This window comes from Ixodes scapularis, unplaced genomic scaffold (genome assembly GCF_016920785.2).
Source record: "Ixodes scapularis isolate PalLabHiFi unplaced genomic scaffold, ASM1692078v2 PGA_scaffold0__279_contigs__length_252992795, whole genome shotgun sequence".
Taxonomy (NCBI): Eukaryota; Metazoa; Arthropoda; class Arachnida; order Ixodida; family Ixodidae; genus Ixodes; species Ixodes scapularis.
The window spans coordinates 86,371,395-86,389,407 of NW_024609835.1; the positions used below are offsets into that span (position 1 = coordinate 86,371,395).

At 47.0% G+C, this 18,013-nt stretch overlaps 2 protein-coding genes across 2 annotated transcripts in view; both read left to right on the top strand.

Moving 5' to 3' along the window:
- The window catches only part of LOC8031782 (mothers against decapentaplegic homolog 6), a 127,565-nt gene that overhangs the window by 100,539 nt on the left and 9,013 nt on the right, over nt 1-18,013 (top strand). The gene's annotated exons all lie outside the window — the stretch shown is intronic.
- On the top strand, nt 4,310-4,771 carry LOC120846418. The gene has a single exon (XM_040218165.1). The coding sequence runs from the start codon at nt 4,310-4,312 to the stop codon at nt 4,769-4,771; it is 462 nt and encodes a 153-aa protein (XP_040074099.1).

Genomic DNA, 18,013 nt, shown 5'->3' on the forward strand with positions numbered 1-18,013 from the left:
CAAAGAAAGGTCGTATGAATCGTGTCAGTGAGCATTGTCATCTTGTTGACGCTTTTGTTTGACCAGTTCTTGGTGCAAGGGGGGAAAGAGGGTCGTTTGACGTTTCCTCAGAGGACGGTTTGACCTGGCCATGTCTCTTGACAGATGGGTCAGCCATCAGGAATTGCCCAAAACATACCGGTTTCCGTTAGCACGCTGAAGGAAAAGCGGAGGTGGAATGAACACTGACGAAGCTGTCACTAATTTGCACTCTCCTATTTCTGTCTGGGCACCCTCAAGATTTAACGGGAACGGGACGTCCCCCGACACGCACGCACGCACATAAGGGAAGAAAGTAGAAGGGGGAGCAGTGATGAGGGGAACGAACGACTGGCGATTACAAAGCTCGATACGGCGCCAGTGAAAATGACAGCAGACGACGGACGGCAGACGGACTCCCCCACCCCTGTCTCACGTTCTCTCCCTTCTCGCCGGGCCTCCGGAAGAAAACAAATCAACAGAATGGCGCGCCACGCTGCACCGCGCATGCGTACTTCTACAGGTTTGGTCGTCGTCGCCTCGCGCATGCGCGTCGGGGATTACAATGTCTAGAGAGCGTGATGGGAAGAGTGGAGCTCGTTCAAGGAGAGCCGAAAACGTGGGCGAAGATATTTTTTGTTTATTTATTTATTAGAACTCTGGATTGAGGGGGGAGGCAGCAGCAGCAGCAGACGACGGCGGCACAGCGGCGAGGCTAACGGAGGAGAGAAAGAAGGCCGATGAAGGAGTGGGAGCGTTCGTGTGGCGCCGAAACTCCCGGCGCCAGACCTTGCTCGTACATCACTGGTGGCGGCGGCGGCGGCGTCGTCTGCTGCTTCCTGAGGTTGCCGCCGCCGCTTTGCGGTCGCTCGACCGCTCGTCTGCTAATCATAGAAAATCGGCGCCCCCGCTGTCCCTTGGACTTGCCGGACTTCGGGCATTGTTCCGTGTCCTCGATTCCTCTTTTCTTCTTGCTTCCTTTTAAAATTTGACCACCTCCTTACGTAGCCCCGATCACTTCCTTCTGGTGAAGATGTCTTTACTTGCTACGATTATGAGTTGTGTGCATCGAATTACTGTCATTTGATTTTTTTTGAATACTTTTAGTGCATATTCCTTATTTTAAATAAAAATAATTCGTGTTGCAGTTAAATTTTTCTCCTTTTTTTTTGGGGGGGGGAGGGGGGGGGGGTTGTACAAAAGCGAAGCCTCTATTGTCGCGATGGAGATGGGGAATGAAAGCGATATACAATTTGTGCATTAAATATGCTATCGCTACTGGTGTCGGCTGTTTGAGCTAGAGTGCCTTCATACACAGGCACCCTAGTTTGAGCCTCCATTTTGTCTCAGCGTCTACCAGGACGGATCAATCACTTTTGCTTTGAACTGCCGCGATAAAAAAGAACCCCGACGTTCTTGGTGATGCTGCAAAATTATGAAACTGTCTCGTATCGTACTCATATACCATTAGTGAATCGGGTGAAACTAAGACAGAAAACGCGACGAATGCAAATCGTACAATACTGAATGCTTCGTAATGGACAGACAGGGAACGGGCAAATACCTTGCAGGGGAAAAAACTCTATCCCGTTAACACGATTGAAGTCTGGTAGCTCTCGAAGGAAAGCGTTCGCGAATTACATTACGTTTTGAATTTAATGCGTAATTGTGCTCTATTAGTTATAATTATAACGAAATACTTTTGGATCTAGTTGTAATTGTAATTAAATTACATTTCAGAAGGATTTTAACCAAGTACATAATGCATTCTCCGCGGTCAGGCGAGAAATGAACAAATGCATCCCCGCCCAAATGCAAAAAAAAAAAAAAAAAAAAAAAAAAAAAAAGGTTTTGTATTGCATGAAGTTTATTTTAGAAAATGGTCCATCGAATTGGTGGAACAATTTGTGTCTCACATGACGTATATTTTTCCTCTAAATTTAGCCGGGAGACTGAATGGTTCTAAGGTCACGTGGCGTCGATTTCGCCACTAAATTGAGCGGGAAAACCTGATTAATGTCTCTACTCTGTCTCACTAAATCCGTGCAGTACAGCCGAAGCTAAGGGGAGAGGGCGAATGCCAACCTGTTCAAGATGAGAGAAATAAGAAACGGGAGACAAAGGGCTGGTATTCCCCCGTTCCTCCTTTCCCTCCTCTTGGACAACTCGGGTCGCACTCTCTCCCCTGTAGCTTTGGCTGTACTGCACGGTTTAAGTGAGAGCAAGTCGTGAATTTTTTCGCTAAATTTAGCGGGTAACTCAATTGGTCTACAAGTCTCGTGACGTCGATTTCCCGCTAAATTTGGCGGGGAAATTGAATGATGTTTTGACCCCAGGACGTTCATTTTCCCGCTATATTTGGCGGGGAAAACTTGGTTGACATATAGGTAGGTCCCGTGCCGTCAATTTCCCCAAGGTGTGAATTGACGTGTATATATCCCGTGACTTCAGGTCACGCGCCATCAGTTTTTCTGCTAAATTTAGCTGAGAAACTGAATTCGTGTATACATGGTATTCGGGCCACTTCCGGTTCGGGTTTTGTTTGCACGCTTGTAAAGGGCAACGTCACCGCCATGTTTCGTGTGTCCTGCAATGAAATCTCTATCTTTTGTTATGTTTTCCGCGTCCACTGGCTTCTTGGAAGTGTTGTTATTATGCTTTTCGATTGACAACTTTGCCGTGGCAGATCTCCGCGAAATAAAAGAGGCAACGAGCCGCGGCTGTCGAGCGCGAACAGTCTCTGTCATGTGGGCGTGGATATCACGCTATGTTTTGAAATCACTGAATTTTGAAATCTTAATTTTAATTTCAAAATTAACGCTTAATTTTGAGATCACAGATGCACATATCCGACTCTTCGGGATAGCGAGGATAGTAGATCGAACGATATCACACTTGAATTATTATACAATTGATTAATGATCGAAATATAAATTTGTATTCGCCGAAATAAAACTTCGTTTTAGCCTGAACGCAGGGTTTCATAACACAGACAGTTTAATACATAAAAATCGTTGTTGTTGTTGCTGTTTTATCTTAGAGTAGAATCACGTGCTGGCGTTAATTTTCGTGTGCATGCTAGATTGTGAACAAACGGTTTATGTTAGTCCTGAACAAACTCCAGCCAGAAACAATGCAAAAAAAAAAAAAAAAAAGAAACGTAAACTTTGGAAGTTTGTCAACTAGTATGTGTCAGTAGAGGACTTCAGAATGGGAGGGATCTTTTCGCGTTAAACTGAACCTGGGGTTTCGTTCCACGTCATTTTCAGACAAATAAATTTCGAAGTTCGAAATTAAGGAGCCAATTTGTTTTTCGGCTTGCAATTAAGCGTTTGTTTGTGGCACGATCAATTCAAGACGTGAAACAGAAACCACTGGTACCAAACCATCCTTTCGATTTTATTGCTTGCCCAATTAATATAATGCTTGAACTATAGCCCAATACCCGAATGCAGCACACATGAATATATCTAGCCATAAAATACACGGAATCAAAACATAATCCTGTCTGTGGCATTCGGCAAAAATGCCGGCGTTGAAGGTACACTTTGCAGTGCTGTAAGAAAGAAAACAAAATGATGAAACATGTTATTTTTAATGTCTTTTATGATCAAACAGAAGAGTATGGGGAGAACTATCAATATACATTTCTGGAAAAGCGAAGATGTCTTCTTTTTTTAATGGTCCCTCGAATTCTTTTTTAACTTGGTACTTCAGAAAACAATTTGGAGCGACATCTAAATTTAATTTTCTCTGATAAAGCAACGAATTATATATCATTCGAAAGAACTTTTTAATAAGAACATATCACACATTTTAATGTTACAGCTATTCCATATCTTCATAAAATGGCTCATGGAATCTGGCGACAAAACGTCAAAGGTGCCAGGTTTGCACATTTTTCACGCACACAATTAATATAACCTCTAGTGCTGTGCATATTTCAATCGATAGTTTCCAGGATTTATTATAAGTGCAAAGTATTTTAGATTTCTGATATTTATAGTCTGCGTAGTAGATGTCACTAAACATGACATAGACGAAAACTTTCCGTTGTGGCGCACTCGAGCATTTTTTTTTTTTCTCTTTAAATATTAATAATGCGTTTCCTACACATCTTAAAAAAGTAACAAATGAAAGAAACTGTGTGCGTGTGTGTGTCCGTGTCCGCACTCGCGTGCATGGCTTGATCTGAACAGAGCCGGCAGTGTGCTTCTTGCTGCTCCCGTAAAGTCGCTAAAGGAGCGCCGTGGACATTTGTTCACCCGAACGATTGTGTGGAAGTTCCAAAATGCAGCGGTTTGGCGGATTTTCTCCTCGCCGCGTCGCTATCAAGGGGGTCTTTTGTTTGTGTTGGTCCTCGTGTTACTCTGCGGCCGACGGTTGTTTTTGGCAGGCGAGTGTGGAACCCGACACCGCCGATTATCGCCGCCTGCGCGCCTGGCCTTCGTTCTGGGTTCGGTTTGAACGCGCTGGCAGTCACGCCATTCCGCGGTCTCTGGTTCCCGCTTTGAAACTGCTCTTTTTTTCTTTCTTTCTTGCCGCGCGGACATTTTTTGGGTTGCTGGAATATCGCGAATCTGCGGCGAGGTTCGAGGTGGACCAGGTTCGACTTTCGCGAACATTTCACGCGAAGTTCAGAGGAGTTCGACCGAAGTGCGACTGTTGTGCGCATGCGCGTGTCAATAGACCCTTGCTGCGCAGGGTTGCCAGGTGTTTGAACTCCAACCCACCAAACGTCTACGAGATATAGCCCAAAAATAGCCAAATGTCGATCCAGAAAAATAGCCCAAAAACAGCCCCCCCCCCCCCCCCCCAAAAAAAAAAAGAAACGTATAATTTGAAACGTTTATTTTGAGCAGAAAAGACACATAATACATTTTTATCCATCAAATGCCCCAGAAATGGCGTCCCTTGCACGTTCGGCGAACTTCCTGAAACGCTCGTACAAGCGCATGACAACATACCTTCCACTATATTGGGACGTTTGCAAGTCCGGTCTCAGGGCGCCGCCATCTTTCTCCGTGGGGTGCGCTCTTGGGCGCGGCCATAATCCGATTACGACGCCTTAGCAAGGCTTCGTTATCGGGTTATGGCTCGTCCAAGCGCACCCCACGGAGAAAGATGGCGGCGCCCTGAGACCGGACTTGCAAACGTCCATGTGACCAGAATGACGTCACGGGAAAACTATGCAGAATTCAGACAACCTAAAGAATGCGCACAACAGGTGCTGTAAAGGCCGCAAAGAATCGCGCCTTCACTTGTTGAGATGGAGGAATAACAGCACTTGCTTGCATGGCGCACAAAAAGAAGACGAATGTGTTTGCTGTCGCAAACTTATCAGGGTTAAGGGACTGAAGCGCCAAATGTTCACGTAACTTACCCTAAAAATACATTCGAACCTATAAACCCAAGTGCTTTCAGGCATTTTGGTTCCAGCACAGGTCAGAAATCGCCCAATGCACAGGTCAGAAATAGCCCAATGCACAGGTTAGAAATAGCCCAATACTAGCCAAATAGCCAACTACCATGTTTTTCCCGCCAACTGCAAATAAGACTAGCCCAATTTGGCGAACTTCCTGAAACGCAACCCTGTTGCTGCGTCGATTATCCGAGGCCTCCATAATTTGGGCACGAGCGCTGCGTCAGCGCTCGGCGTGAACTCGGATCCAATCACATGCTGCGCGCAGTAAACGCTTTCCAAACATGGCGGCCACCAGTGTTGCTCGATGAGCTTTTGAAAAGGGTTTATTGAGAACGAGCTGGCGCCGCCTTGCGGAGGAGGGGCACTTATAGAACGTATTCTTTTTCACATTCACGAACCAAATGAATCATTCGTCGTTCGTAAATGTTTGCTTTCGTGATGCCTAAGTGTTGGCAGAGTCCGTATTAGTAAATATTTTCTACAATTTAAATTGAGCGTTTCAGCGAAGGCTTTCAAAAATCCCTTAAAATTAAGTAATTGAAAAAAAAAAAAAAAAAAAACTTGCCGGAACAAGTTTCCAGTTTCAACGGTCGTCTGTTATTGAAAAAAATACTAATTAAGTAAATAATTAAATAAAATTTACTAATAAACCTTTTAATTAGTGAAAATTAGCATATGGTTCCAATTAGAAACTTGCTAAGCATAATCGAAACGACTAATTTTATAAACATACTGCAGAGGTGGCATCTTGCGGCGTTCCGAAAAAACGCTCAATTTTGACGCATTTTTAGGACGCGCCCGCGGTCCTGCTCCCCAGTGACCAATTGACACGCAACACGCGTGCACCATCCTTCCCTCCATCGTACGTGGGAGGCGAGGTGGTACCTTCCCGCCTCGGCTACTGGGAATCAGGGCCGCGGGCACGAAGATGCGCTCCGAAAGTAGACCGAAACCTAGAAATTAGCCAAAATTTAACGACAAAACAGTTTTTATTATTACGGTAGGTATATAAAATTAACGTTAGAATTATGTGGTACATTGAGGACGCCGGCTGTTGATACAGGGAAGTGTGTGTCAAGAGTTTTTGAAATCGAGGCTTTTAAAAACCTGACAGAACGAGCGGGGAACCTGACGCAGCGCTTTTAAAATGGGGTATGTTGTCCTAGAAAGAAACGGTGAAGCATATATATGACGTGTCCCTATCATATGGCTGACTGTTGCTTTGACGATAATACTTATTTCGATTCCGAGACTGTCCTACCGGAAACCTTCTGATGGCCTCCTTTTTACCGAGCGATAAAGATCTGTACTTTTATTGTTTGTACTTTTTCATGTTTCATGTGTCTCTCTTCTCGCTCCCATAAGGGCCACGCCACGTTTCCGCGGTGCCAGTGTCGATTCACTATACCGGCAAAATCAGATTCCAGTCGGGGAAATTCGCCACCCTATTTTTCGAAATCTGGAATTTTTGAGCCTCAATATCTGGTTGAATTTTCGAGCCTTCTGGGTCCTGGTTAGTGAACTTCAGACAGCACCTTGTGACATCTGGGGAAGAAAGCCCCGTTAGCCCAAGCAGCTGAGGCTGGCCAGTGCTGCACTTCAAGGGGTCAGCGCTTGGTGGCAGAAGTCGCTGCTCCATTGAAGGTGAGCTGCCACAAATCTAAGAGGCCAGATCATGAAAAATAGCTTACATAACTGCAAACAGTTTGGCTGACGTTTCTGTGATGATATGGCACGTCAGCTGGCGGAAGGCGATGTTTTTTTGTTTTTTTTTTATATAATACACATTTTAGACGCGATTGATTTTTTTTTTTGTATATATCAAATGATGTAAAACTATTACGTGCAGACGTACAGTGCATAAAGTTTACTTTTTTTTTTTTTATGTGACATTGCAACGAGCACAGTGACATTCACGCTCCGGTGGTCCGTTGCGCTTTTCCCTAGCTTCGTGTCGTTGAGCACGTAGATTTGTGCTTGTATGCGCAAAAACTGATTTGGTTATGTTGAATATTTCAGGTTTTTAAGAAATCTAGTCTGAAATCAAATGCTTGTTCTTTCTAAGCAGTTTCTTTTTTTTTTTCTTTTTTTTTTAGTGTTGATTTTTGTCTTTTGGAGAATGAGAAGAAACTTCGATGAGAGTCTTGTATCGCAACCGACATCCGATCTGCCAATGGTGGGCGAAATCGCTCCTTTACGGAGGATTGACATCTTGCTGTGTGGATTTCCATGGCATCCGTTCCACAAGAATTCGATCGGGAACCCCGCATTCTTTGCCAGAGAGCTGGATACGAACATTTCGACGAGACACACACACGCCTCTTGAAACCTCGTCCTTGGTGATATTGTCACAAATATTAAACAGAAACGCAAACATTTTTTTTTTTTTTTTTGCGTTTGTGTCTGTTGGACAATGACGGTGTCCAGGGGACACTGACGTCACGACGTGGCACTGAGCTCACGTGGCACCAGGACTTGGGCGTGATACTAAATGTCAGCTTAATTAAGCGAATCATTTTTCTCCGCTAAATTTATTGGAGAAATTTCTTTGCCAAGTTTAGCGGGAACATTGTGGCCTCATGTGACATGACATCACGACGTAAGCACAGATTCCCCGCTAAATTTGGCTGGCCACGGCGTTCACGTAACACACCCGAGATCCTTTGCAAGATGAAAAGGAATGACCGATTGATTGATTAAACGCTCGTCTACCGGTAAGCGTGATCACTCGCTCGAGCGGTTGCTTGGCTGGTCCCCGAGTGCTCTTGACCGGATGAACCAAGATCCCCCCCCCCCCCCCCCCCCCCCCCCCCCCCCGAGCGCTTTCTTTTGTCCTCCGGGGAGGTTCCTCGACCGCGTCGTTCACAAAGGAAAGTGAACTTCTCGGAGTTCGGCGGCTCGGTCGACGTCCGCGCTCTCGGCGCCGACTGGTCGCTCTCTTCGTGCGGCGGCGGCAGCAGCGACAAGCAGCGAGCCGGAGAATGCGGCTTCCCCTCGCGGACACAGAGGGAGAGCCTAGATTTCGGAGAGGGAGCAACTCAAACCATAGAGACCGTTTGCCATTGAATGGCGGACGCTTCCTGGGCAGATTGGTAGCAAGCGCGCACGCGTTGCATAGCCACGTGACGGGAAAGAAAGCCTTGCAGACAGTCCTCGCAGCTTCTAGCACAAACTTGGCCCATAAACCACGTGACCCCGATGGAGCAGTTGGACACACTCTGCAATCTCGGCACGCTGGGAGCCCCCTCTCCAACCGGAGATTCCGGTCCTCGTCGACGCCGCTCGCGGTCGTCGTTGACGTCCGCGACGCCCGGGCGTCTCGCCGCCGTTGCACTATCGTCGCTTGACGGCGCTAGACGGAGGCTTATCGTGCCTGCCGGCGCCAGAAAACTTCTTTTTGCTGGGGGGGATGCCTGGGATCTCGCCCTCCCCGCTTCTCTGGCGGCCGTCAAGACAACCGGCTCTTTCGAGACTCTCTTTTTTGCTCTCTTTTCGGCGTGGCACGTTTATCCTGCTCTCAGAGGGGAAAAAAAAAAAAAAAAAAGAAGTTTACATTTGTGACGTTATTAAAAAATCGTGACATGCTCTGCTACGTTTGCTTGCTTGCGCCTGTGTACTTTCGCATATGTGTTGAAGTCGTCTCGAAATCATAGTCTACTTGGATTAGTTTGATCATCGTTTGTGAGCTAAGCATTTTAAACAAAAGGGCAAAAACCAGGGAAGAAGTCACCGATGTTTCTGCGTTTCCCTTCTGTTTGTGTGCTGTTGCTTTTCGTGTACCCCGTCATTGAAATTGGAAGTATTTTATCCACGAGTTCGCGGTTGCCGTTAAGTCCGAAGCAGTCGCTCGCTTTGCTCGCTGCTCGGCAGTATCGGATACAACAGTGGGCAAATAATTGCGTCTAACTCTTTGTTAGCTGTTTATACTTAGTGGACTTGCACTCAAAGGGGAGGGGTCCAGTTATATTAAATTACCTCGATAGCTTGTATTGAACACTTATTTACACACGGATGCACTCACTTGATCGGATGAGGTTTTAGCGAACGCCGACGTTTCACCGAATGACACTTAAGCGAATAGTCGGCCGCCGCTAAGCGGCGTGATTAAAGTGGTGGATGAAGAAAGAATAAAATAATTAAAACAGGGACAACACAACCACATCTTTCAACTAGCAACAGACGAGTAAACTTTCAACAGCGAGCAGCCGACTATTCGCGACTCCAACTAACTATAGGTGGCGCCACTCATTTTCCAAGATGGCGGGTTTAGTGAGGGTCAGAGATGCGTGCCGCTGTTGAGCCTGTCTACTGTGCTGGCTTCACTGAGCGACATAAATTATTTCTGGCAATACGAGGAAGCTAATGTTTTATGAGCGCAGGTCACCTCTTTAACCTGAAAACAAGAACGGTGTTTTGCGTACTAATTACAGAAGGATGCGCGTTTTAATTCTGGAGCGAAACCGAAACTTACTTCTATTTTGGATTTAATTTCCCGACAGAGGTCTTAATTTCGGATTCTTTCATGACTCAAGATGTGTCTCTCATCGTAATTATTTACCTAGAAAAGTTGTTCGCGGAAACTTTATTTTGTGACATACTGTTCGATCCAGGCTGATATTCGTAGTTGTTGAAAAAATCAGTGCTGATATCTGTGAGTTCTCGCTGCCTTTTTCTCGTTCAGATAATTGTCATGGGAAATAATGACAATTATCTTAGGACAAGAATAAGAGAATAATTCCAATTTTTACAATATGTCCACGAAACGCATAAACGGTGCTCTCACTGCAATAACCCAAGACGGAATCCGAGTCAGACAGCTGAAGTGTGTGTGTGTGTGTTTTTATAGCACCGCGTGATGCGTAGGATTTTATATTACATCCAGCGTTTAACTGTGTCTATCTTGATAACTATGACAGAGTTTTTCATATGCTAAAAAGAGAACAGAATTATACCTTTCTGGAAAAACTATTATGGTTAAATAAAGTATTTTCGTGATCTTGGCGTTAATTAAAGGCATACATTGCTGCGATTTGTATTAATAATAATAATATTAAAATTCACATATTTGAATAAGTAATTCTTCAAGCTCTAATATACTTTGTTGCTTATGATCTAATTTTAAACGCGCGAAGAAATATGACAATGAAAACTGTGCTAATTATCATCACAGGTTCTAATTGCTGCAATTTAATTACAAATAAAATAAAAATAGTCTAAAATCAATGAAAACATTCTAGCTAAAGTGAAAAATCCACTTAAAATTACATTAATTGTGGGTAAAGTATATTGTGCTATCAAAGTCGCGACTTTTGACAATCGGCGAAACGTCCAAAGTCGCCGCCAATAGACTTCCAGACCAAATGCCCAAAAGTTAAAAAAAAAGCTTTTATTTTAATTGCTAGTTTTTTCATAACATTTATTTATTTTTGTATTTGCTCGCCGTCGTTTTGCCAATCTCAACCTTTCCAGTTCGAAGGAACGCCTACCTGCTTGCACGTCTGCTCACTGCAGCACGTTACGTTGGCGTCGGAAGCCGGTGAAACAGTAGTGAGTTTTAATATTGCGTATACGAGCGAACTCAAGCCCAGTGTGTTTGCGTTAGCTTTGCGCGTTCCACACTGCGCGTGCGCGGAGCCCGAAATCGCAGTCTTGGATGGCGCATAGCGATGAGGCGCACGCACAACGTGGGGCACGCTACTCTAACGCAAACGCACACCGCTTGCGTTTGCTTCTAGGCGCAATACTAAAACTCTCCAGTAAGGTACATTCCCATACCGGCTGCAGCACTACGTTGGGACAGTGAAGAGTGTTGTTTGCATTCGGAAACGACATTTCGCGAGCCATGATCGCGAGCAGTTCCGCCATGCCCGCTGAGCAGGAGAATCGGGAGACCCTCACTAGACCGCTTCCCGTTTCCGCCGCGGGAGGGCGAGCGTCGAGCTGGAGACGCGAATACCCTGTAGGAGTAGGGGAGAGAAGGGGGAGAGAAGGAAAGATAAGAAACGCGAAGTGCAAGTCAGGGTGGTAGGGTTATCTCGGATTTTAAAAATTCAACCTCAGTTTTCGTCAGCAGGAGGGAAGGGTTTGACACGTTGTTTTTTGCTGTGGTCATGGCGAAGATTCTATGATTTCCCTGCCGAATCTGCTGTCATGCCCCCCAAGGATTTTTGTGTCATCAAAGAGGGGATGACAACGCAAACACGAACGGGCATTTATGACTATGGGATGATAAGAATCTGGAGAGGCCTTACAAACTTCGTTGTGATGTTCGCGGAGTCTGTGATTGGTGCATCTGCCGGTCTGTCCTATGTATTGATGGCCACAGCTCAAGGGGATGGAGTAAACTTTCTGGATTTCCATGCAAAGAGAAGAAAGTTTACTCCATCCCCTTGAGCTGTGGCCATCAATACATAGGACAGACCGGCAGATGCACCAATCACAGACTCCGCGAACATCACAACGAAGTTTCTAAGGCCTCTCCAGATTCTTATCATCCCATAGTCATACATGCCCGTTCGTGTTTGCGTTGTCATCCCCTCTTTGATGACACAAAAATCCTTGGGGGGCATGACAGCAGATTCGGCAGGGAAATCATAGAATCATTCGCCATGACCACAGCAAAAAACAACGTGTCAAACCCTTCCCTCCTGCTGACGAAAACTGAGGTTGAATTTTTAAAATCCGAGATAACCCTACCACCCTGACCTGCACTTCGCGTGTTTTATCTTTCCTTCTCTCCCCTACTCCTACTGGGTATAGTCGGCTGCTCGCTGTTGAAAGTTTACTCGTCTGTTGCTAGTTGAAAGATGTGGTTGTGTTGTCCCTGTTTTAATTGTTTATTCTTTCTTCATCCATGACTTAAACCAACACGCTCTTCTGCCAAGCATAAGGATTAAAGTGGGTTAACATTTTTTTTTTTTTGCAATGTGCCGCCGCATACTGTCGCATGTTAAACCGTGCGGCGGTTTAACATGTGCCCCCGTTATTCGCTAAAACATCGATTCGCTCAAATGTCGCTGTTCGCTAAAACGCCATTCGCTCATGTGCTATGGTGGACCCCCGCGAAGCGGCATGAACGACGCAGCGCGGGGGTGGGTAACGCGCGCCCCCGTTATTCGCTAAAAAGTAATCCGCTCGTGTGATATGGACCCTTATTTCCATCGGTGCTCGGTCTAAGCCACCAGAATAAAGGGATAAACGGGAAACTACGAGAAAGATAAATCCGGGACGGTACATCTCTCCATCTAACATTTTACTGTAGCATTTATTCTTGTAAACAGCGCGATGCTCGCCACGCGCAGAGCGGTATATGTAGAAAGTTTGGCCATTCATTGGGAGGTATAGGAGACTAGAGCACTATATAGCTCCTACGGAGGAGAGTAATGCAACCCTGTGATCCGCGTGTTTCGCCGACAATATGGTCGACAGAGCAGCTCGGCGCGAGGGGAGCCACTCACTCGATCGAACGACGTTTTAGCGAACGCCCACGTTTTACCGAATGACACTTTAGCGAATAGTCGGACGCCGCGAAGCGGCGTTTTCGGGTGGGCCAAATGGGTTCACATTTTTGTAATGAGCCGCCGCAGACGGCTCATTACAAATGTGAACCCATTTGGGTTAACGCGCGCCCCCGTTATTCGCTAAAACGTCGATTCGCTCAAATGTCGCTGTTCGCTAAAACCTCATTCGCTCATGTGATATGGACCCCGGCGCGAGTCACGTCTTACTCAGGGTTCCAGGGGTTCAGGAGGCGGCCCGCCCTATGGGAGAATACATGGAGATCGACGCAACACGGCTCATTAAAAAATAGACGCCGAGTTTACACTCTGCGAAACTAGTCTGTTGTGAAGTTGGTAAAGCACTAAACGCTTTGTCAAAGTTTTAATAATGTTGGATGTGTGTGAAAATTTTGAGAAGGCAATTTCCAAGGCAGTGGCGTTTGAAGCAGACGATTGTTTTACGCAGCGGAGATGGACTTTATGGATTGGCCGGAGCGGGTCACGTGAACGGTGTGACGTTGCCGCGTCGTCTGCTGCATGATGCCGCTCAGACAATTTTGAAAAAGAATAAAGTTATTACATGGAACAAAACTTAGCGCAAATTATTGTATACTGTTCATTTATTATGCCAAAAACTATTGTCGTTCCGTACATATCAAGAAACAGCGATTTTCTCCCGTTGCCCATGCATTTGTGACCGAAGTTGGAACCCCCGGGCGTTCGCCGCTAGTCGCCGAGAGATGGCATTCTAGATTGCGCTACTCTGCTCCGAAGGAGCTATATAGTGCTCTATAGGAGACAAATGAGGAGGCACCATTGGCCGAAAGCGGGCTGGGCGTGTTCCAGGGCGTCTTCAGAAATTCGAATGTGGCCAACCAGAAGCCCGAAATAATACCCTGGCGGTGGTTGCGAGAAACAAACTTAAGTGCGTCGGGGTAACTCTGGGTGATTGAAAATATGGTGCACGTGATGTTTCAATCGCGGTTATCCAAAATTATGGTGGAAGAGTGCGACTAGCGGAACGATCGACATAATCCCTACGCCAGGCACCGAGGGCCAGGTGTCTGCCGTCCGAGCGGTCACACCCTGTCCGAGCAGAACAGAGTTCGAGCGGCACAATCGTTTCTTACATCTTTCTGCATGATCATAATCGAAACTTCATGTGCATCCTATTTTCAACCACAAAGGGTTACTACATTTTAAACGATTAAAGCTGTTTCCTGCTGCCACCACTAGGGGATTCTTTTCGGCCTCTGGTTGGCCAAGAGAGCGTGCCAAGTAGGGGTGTCGCGAACTTTTGTCGAACCAGATTTTTGGGTCGAACTTTCGGGGTTCGACTGGGTCGAACCGGTTCGACGAACCTTCGAACTCTTCACCAGATTCGACCGGTTCGACTTTGTGGACACTGTGGCCAGACCTTGAAGCAAGCATGTCTAGGTTTGGAGAATTTTTTTTGTATGCAATGGGTTATTTTATTTTATGAAAAGTTGCAATGAAAAAAAAATCAATTCTTATCACTGAAGACGTTAATAACTTAATTTTTTTGTACTGAATTAACTGAAAGAGCCAATCAGCGCTGCCCTTGATTCATCCCTTAGCCATCACCATCCAATCCGAAGCCAACTGGCCTGCCTGCCGCGCATGCGCACATGAGTCGAACCTCAATACAAGGTTCGCCGATATTTTCACTAAAAGTTCGAAAAAGTCGAACCTGGTCGAACTCGAACCGCGGTCGGTTCGCGACACCCCTAGTGCCAAGCCCCATTGACCCGCCCGCGCCTCCCATTGACCAAACTCTCTGTATCCACGGCTCTGGCCACGCGTGGGCTCTCCGGCCACGCGCTGCACGCGTGGCGCCATCTGTGAGAGCTGCGTCGAAGCGCGTGGCAGAAGTGGGGCAACGCAGGCGCCCTTCCTCCGATCCGGCGCCGCCTCCGTCTGTGTACGTCGGTCGCGTCGTCGCTGGGTCGGGGCCGCCATGGTGGCATGGGCGCCGCGGCGGCGGCGGCGGCGGCGATGGCGTCGTCGTCTGCGTCGGTCGTCTCCTCGCTTCGCCTCGTCTGAATCTACACCGCCGGCGCCTTGATCCCTCGATTATGCCGCCGCCGGTTGGCACGTCGACCACGCCGTCGAGGATGCTTCGTACTCTGTGCTGCTGTCGGACGTTGGGCTACGCGTGGCTGCGGCGCCTCAAAAAGTATCTTCGACTGTCGGCCGGTTTGGTGAAACGACTTCGCAAACTGGTCGCGTCCCTTCGCCGCCTTCTGCTGCTGCCTAGGCCCCCGCCGCCGGTGTCGTCGTCTGCCCGAGGTATTTCGTCGCCTTTTGATTGCCCGCTGGCATTCTTGCCGGTCACTTTGCTTTCTTGTTCGGCTTCCTGGTGAGGTGTCGCGATTATTTCGAGTGTGTGAAGAGAAACAGCGTTGCGCAAAATGTCTTGGGACTCGGTTCGCCCGGTGCCTCAAAACAATCAAACGGCGCTCGTCGTCGTCTGCTTCCCCGGTTAGCATTTCTGCGTTTGCTCTTCGGTGTGGCGTCGTTTCCCGTATATGGTTGGGCGCTTGCCGGCTGGACCTCAGTCTCGATCCGCCAACAGAGCCCGTCCTATCGGGGCGCGAAGTGGTCTTGTCTCGGTGCGGGTCCTGCGGATGACCCCTTGACCCATTTCGGGTGACGTTTGAAACACCGGAGATGATACGCGCGCACAAGCATGCGAGCGTATAAGATTAATCAAAGTGATGAACGCGGAAAACTTGAAAAATTGGAATGTCGAAACGTTGCGTACGATGCCGGTAACTCAAAGAATAAAAGACGGACCTGAACACGGCAAAGTTCCCGACTCGTGCATCGTTTTGAACGAGGCGTCAATGAAGATTTGAATGCACGAGGCTGTTAGTGCGTGCGAACACTAAAGTGCGACTGCGAAGAGTATTCCTCTGGACTGTACTCGCACTGCCGGCAAATTCAACGCAGTCGGAAGTGTTTTAATTCGGCTTTATTTATTTATTCTTTTCTTTAGTGTGGCGGTATGTCGGCATTTTGACGATTGGATTTATGCACTTTGTGTTCAAACTCCAAAAATAAACAACAACCTTGTTTTGCCTAACTTTTTTTTTTTGGGGGGGGGGGGGGGGGGGGGGGAAAGGAGGGGGAGGGGGAGGGCGACGAAAGTGAGTGGAGGTTTGTGCGTAGAGCAGGATGAGTGAAACTGAAACAAACAGCGCAAAGTGCACACAAAGCGCCGTTTCAGTCAGTTCAGAACGTTTGAGAGTCAGGGCTCTCAAACGTTCTGGGGGATCACAGGGGCTCTCGACACCCCTCCCCCCCCCTCCCCCTTGATTTTTTAACGAATGCTCTGAGATCCTCCTCCACAGCCTCAGCATTTCTGAAATCAAAATCATATCTTGCGTAAAAATCATATACTTTTATATTGTTCCGTGAATAGTCATAGGTGGGAGATAAAGTCTCGGAAACCTTAAGAACACATCTCTGCTTATGTGATGTCAAAAACTTAATCTTATTGACAGCTATGTCTATGTCAGTAACCCTTTCGCTCTTCTGCGTGATTCAAAGTTATTTGTGACTAATTGAGTTTTTGAAAGTCTACTTTGTTTCTTTTGCCACAAAATATCGATGCCAGGCAAGGATTACGAAATGGACTGACCACGAGCGTGTTTGGTATCTTTCTAACGTGTGTTCAGTCAATGCATGCAGTGGAACGAATGTGCTGTGACACAGCTAGTTCACTTCCGACAAAAACCCGGGATTGTACAGAAAATCTTCATCATCAGGGGCGCGGATAAACCACTTGCCATGGGCGCCATCACCCCTGGGTACCCCACTGGTTTGTAAAGGCCTTTATCCGATCTTGTAGTTTGGTTGTTTGGCCAAGGTCGATGCACCCTCCAAATAATAACGAAAAAAAAAATAGGCGCGTTGGGAAAATTTCGTGTCGTCGTGCTTTGGTCCCAAGAGATATCGCCGTCGCAATAGTGAAATCGTTTGCAGCGCAAACCCGAGCAATCGTGCATGGTCTCGAGCACGGTGGTCTCGAGACTGCAGTGATAAGCTCTCGCTACTGGTCTTTACCTTTTGTACGCGCGTGCGTGCTACGAAAACATGTTTGGCTCGCGGTGGCAGGAACGCGAAGCGTACCCGCAACAAGCACGGTCGATGGGGCGACGGCAGAACGGCAGCAGCGCAGGTTTCCCCCCCTCGGGCGGGAAGGTTCGTCTGGGAACCTTCGCGGCGGCGTCAGCGTCGTCTCGCAACACTCGCGGGCGGCCACGTTCCGGGCGATCGCATGTGCGATATTTTTAAAGGTTTCTCCCGCGCCGGAGATTCTGGGTCGCCGGCGGGGAAGACGGCGTCGATGGTGCCGGCTACTTTTCTTTTTTTTTTTCAGTAACATTTTTTTTTTCTTTTTTTAGTTTGCGAAGCGCGCGAGGTTTTACTTTTTTTCTCCCTCTGCGCTGTCCTTCGCTCTGCTCGGTCGCTTGGTTTGAGGAGCCGGCGGCGGGAGACGTGACGTGGGGAGGACCGGCATTGAAAAACCTCTTCGGCGCCGGCCGGCTTGCCTGCCTGCTTGCTTTCCGGCCGGCCGATGGGGAACGGGAAAGTGTCAGACCAGACAGATCAAAGGGCGAATAAGAAAACTATAGGTTAAACAAAATAAAAAAAACTTTGTTTTTTTTGCGGAAGGTCTCTCATTTCTCCCTTTATGCGGTGAACTGGGATACTTCTGAACGCATTTTAGACCAGTTTCTCGTTATTGATTCAAATTGTCGCGTTTCGAACGCGTGGTGAACGTGTTTCTCATTTCTTACTCAACACTAAATTTTCTAAAAATTACTTTTAAAAATTACTGTAAAAATTAGTGCGCGAAACGTTCGCTATCAATCGAGGTGGTTATGAGAAAGTACACGTTGCTCATTTATTAACTTATTGTAATGTGACAAATGTACGCTATGCAGTGCGAAACAAAGGAATCGATTTCTGTTTGAACAGACCGCAAAAACTGTTTTGTGAACTTGAGCTAAGATTTTGTACTGAGGTGACCGAAGAAAAGGTG

Excerpts from the sequence above, each read along its gene's own strand:
- LOC120846418 (XM_040218165.1), top strand. The coding sequence starts at position 4,310 with ATGCAGCGGTTTGGCGGATTTTCTCCTCGCCGCGTCGCTATCAAGGGG.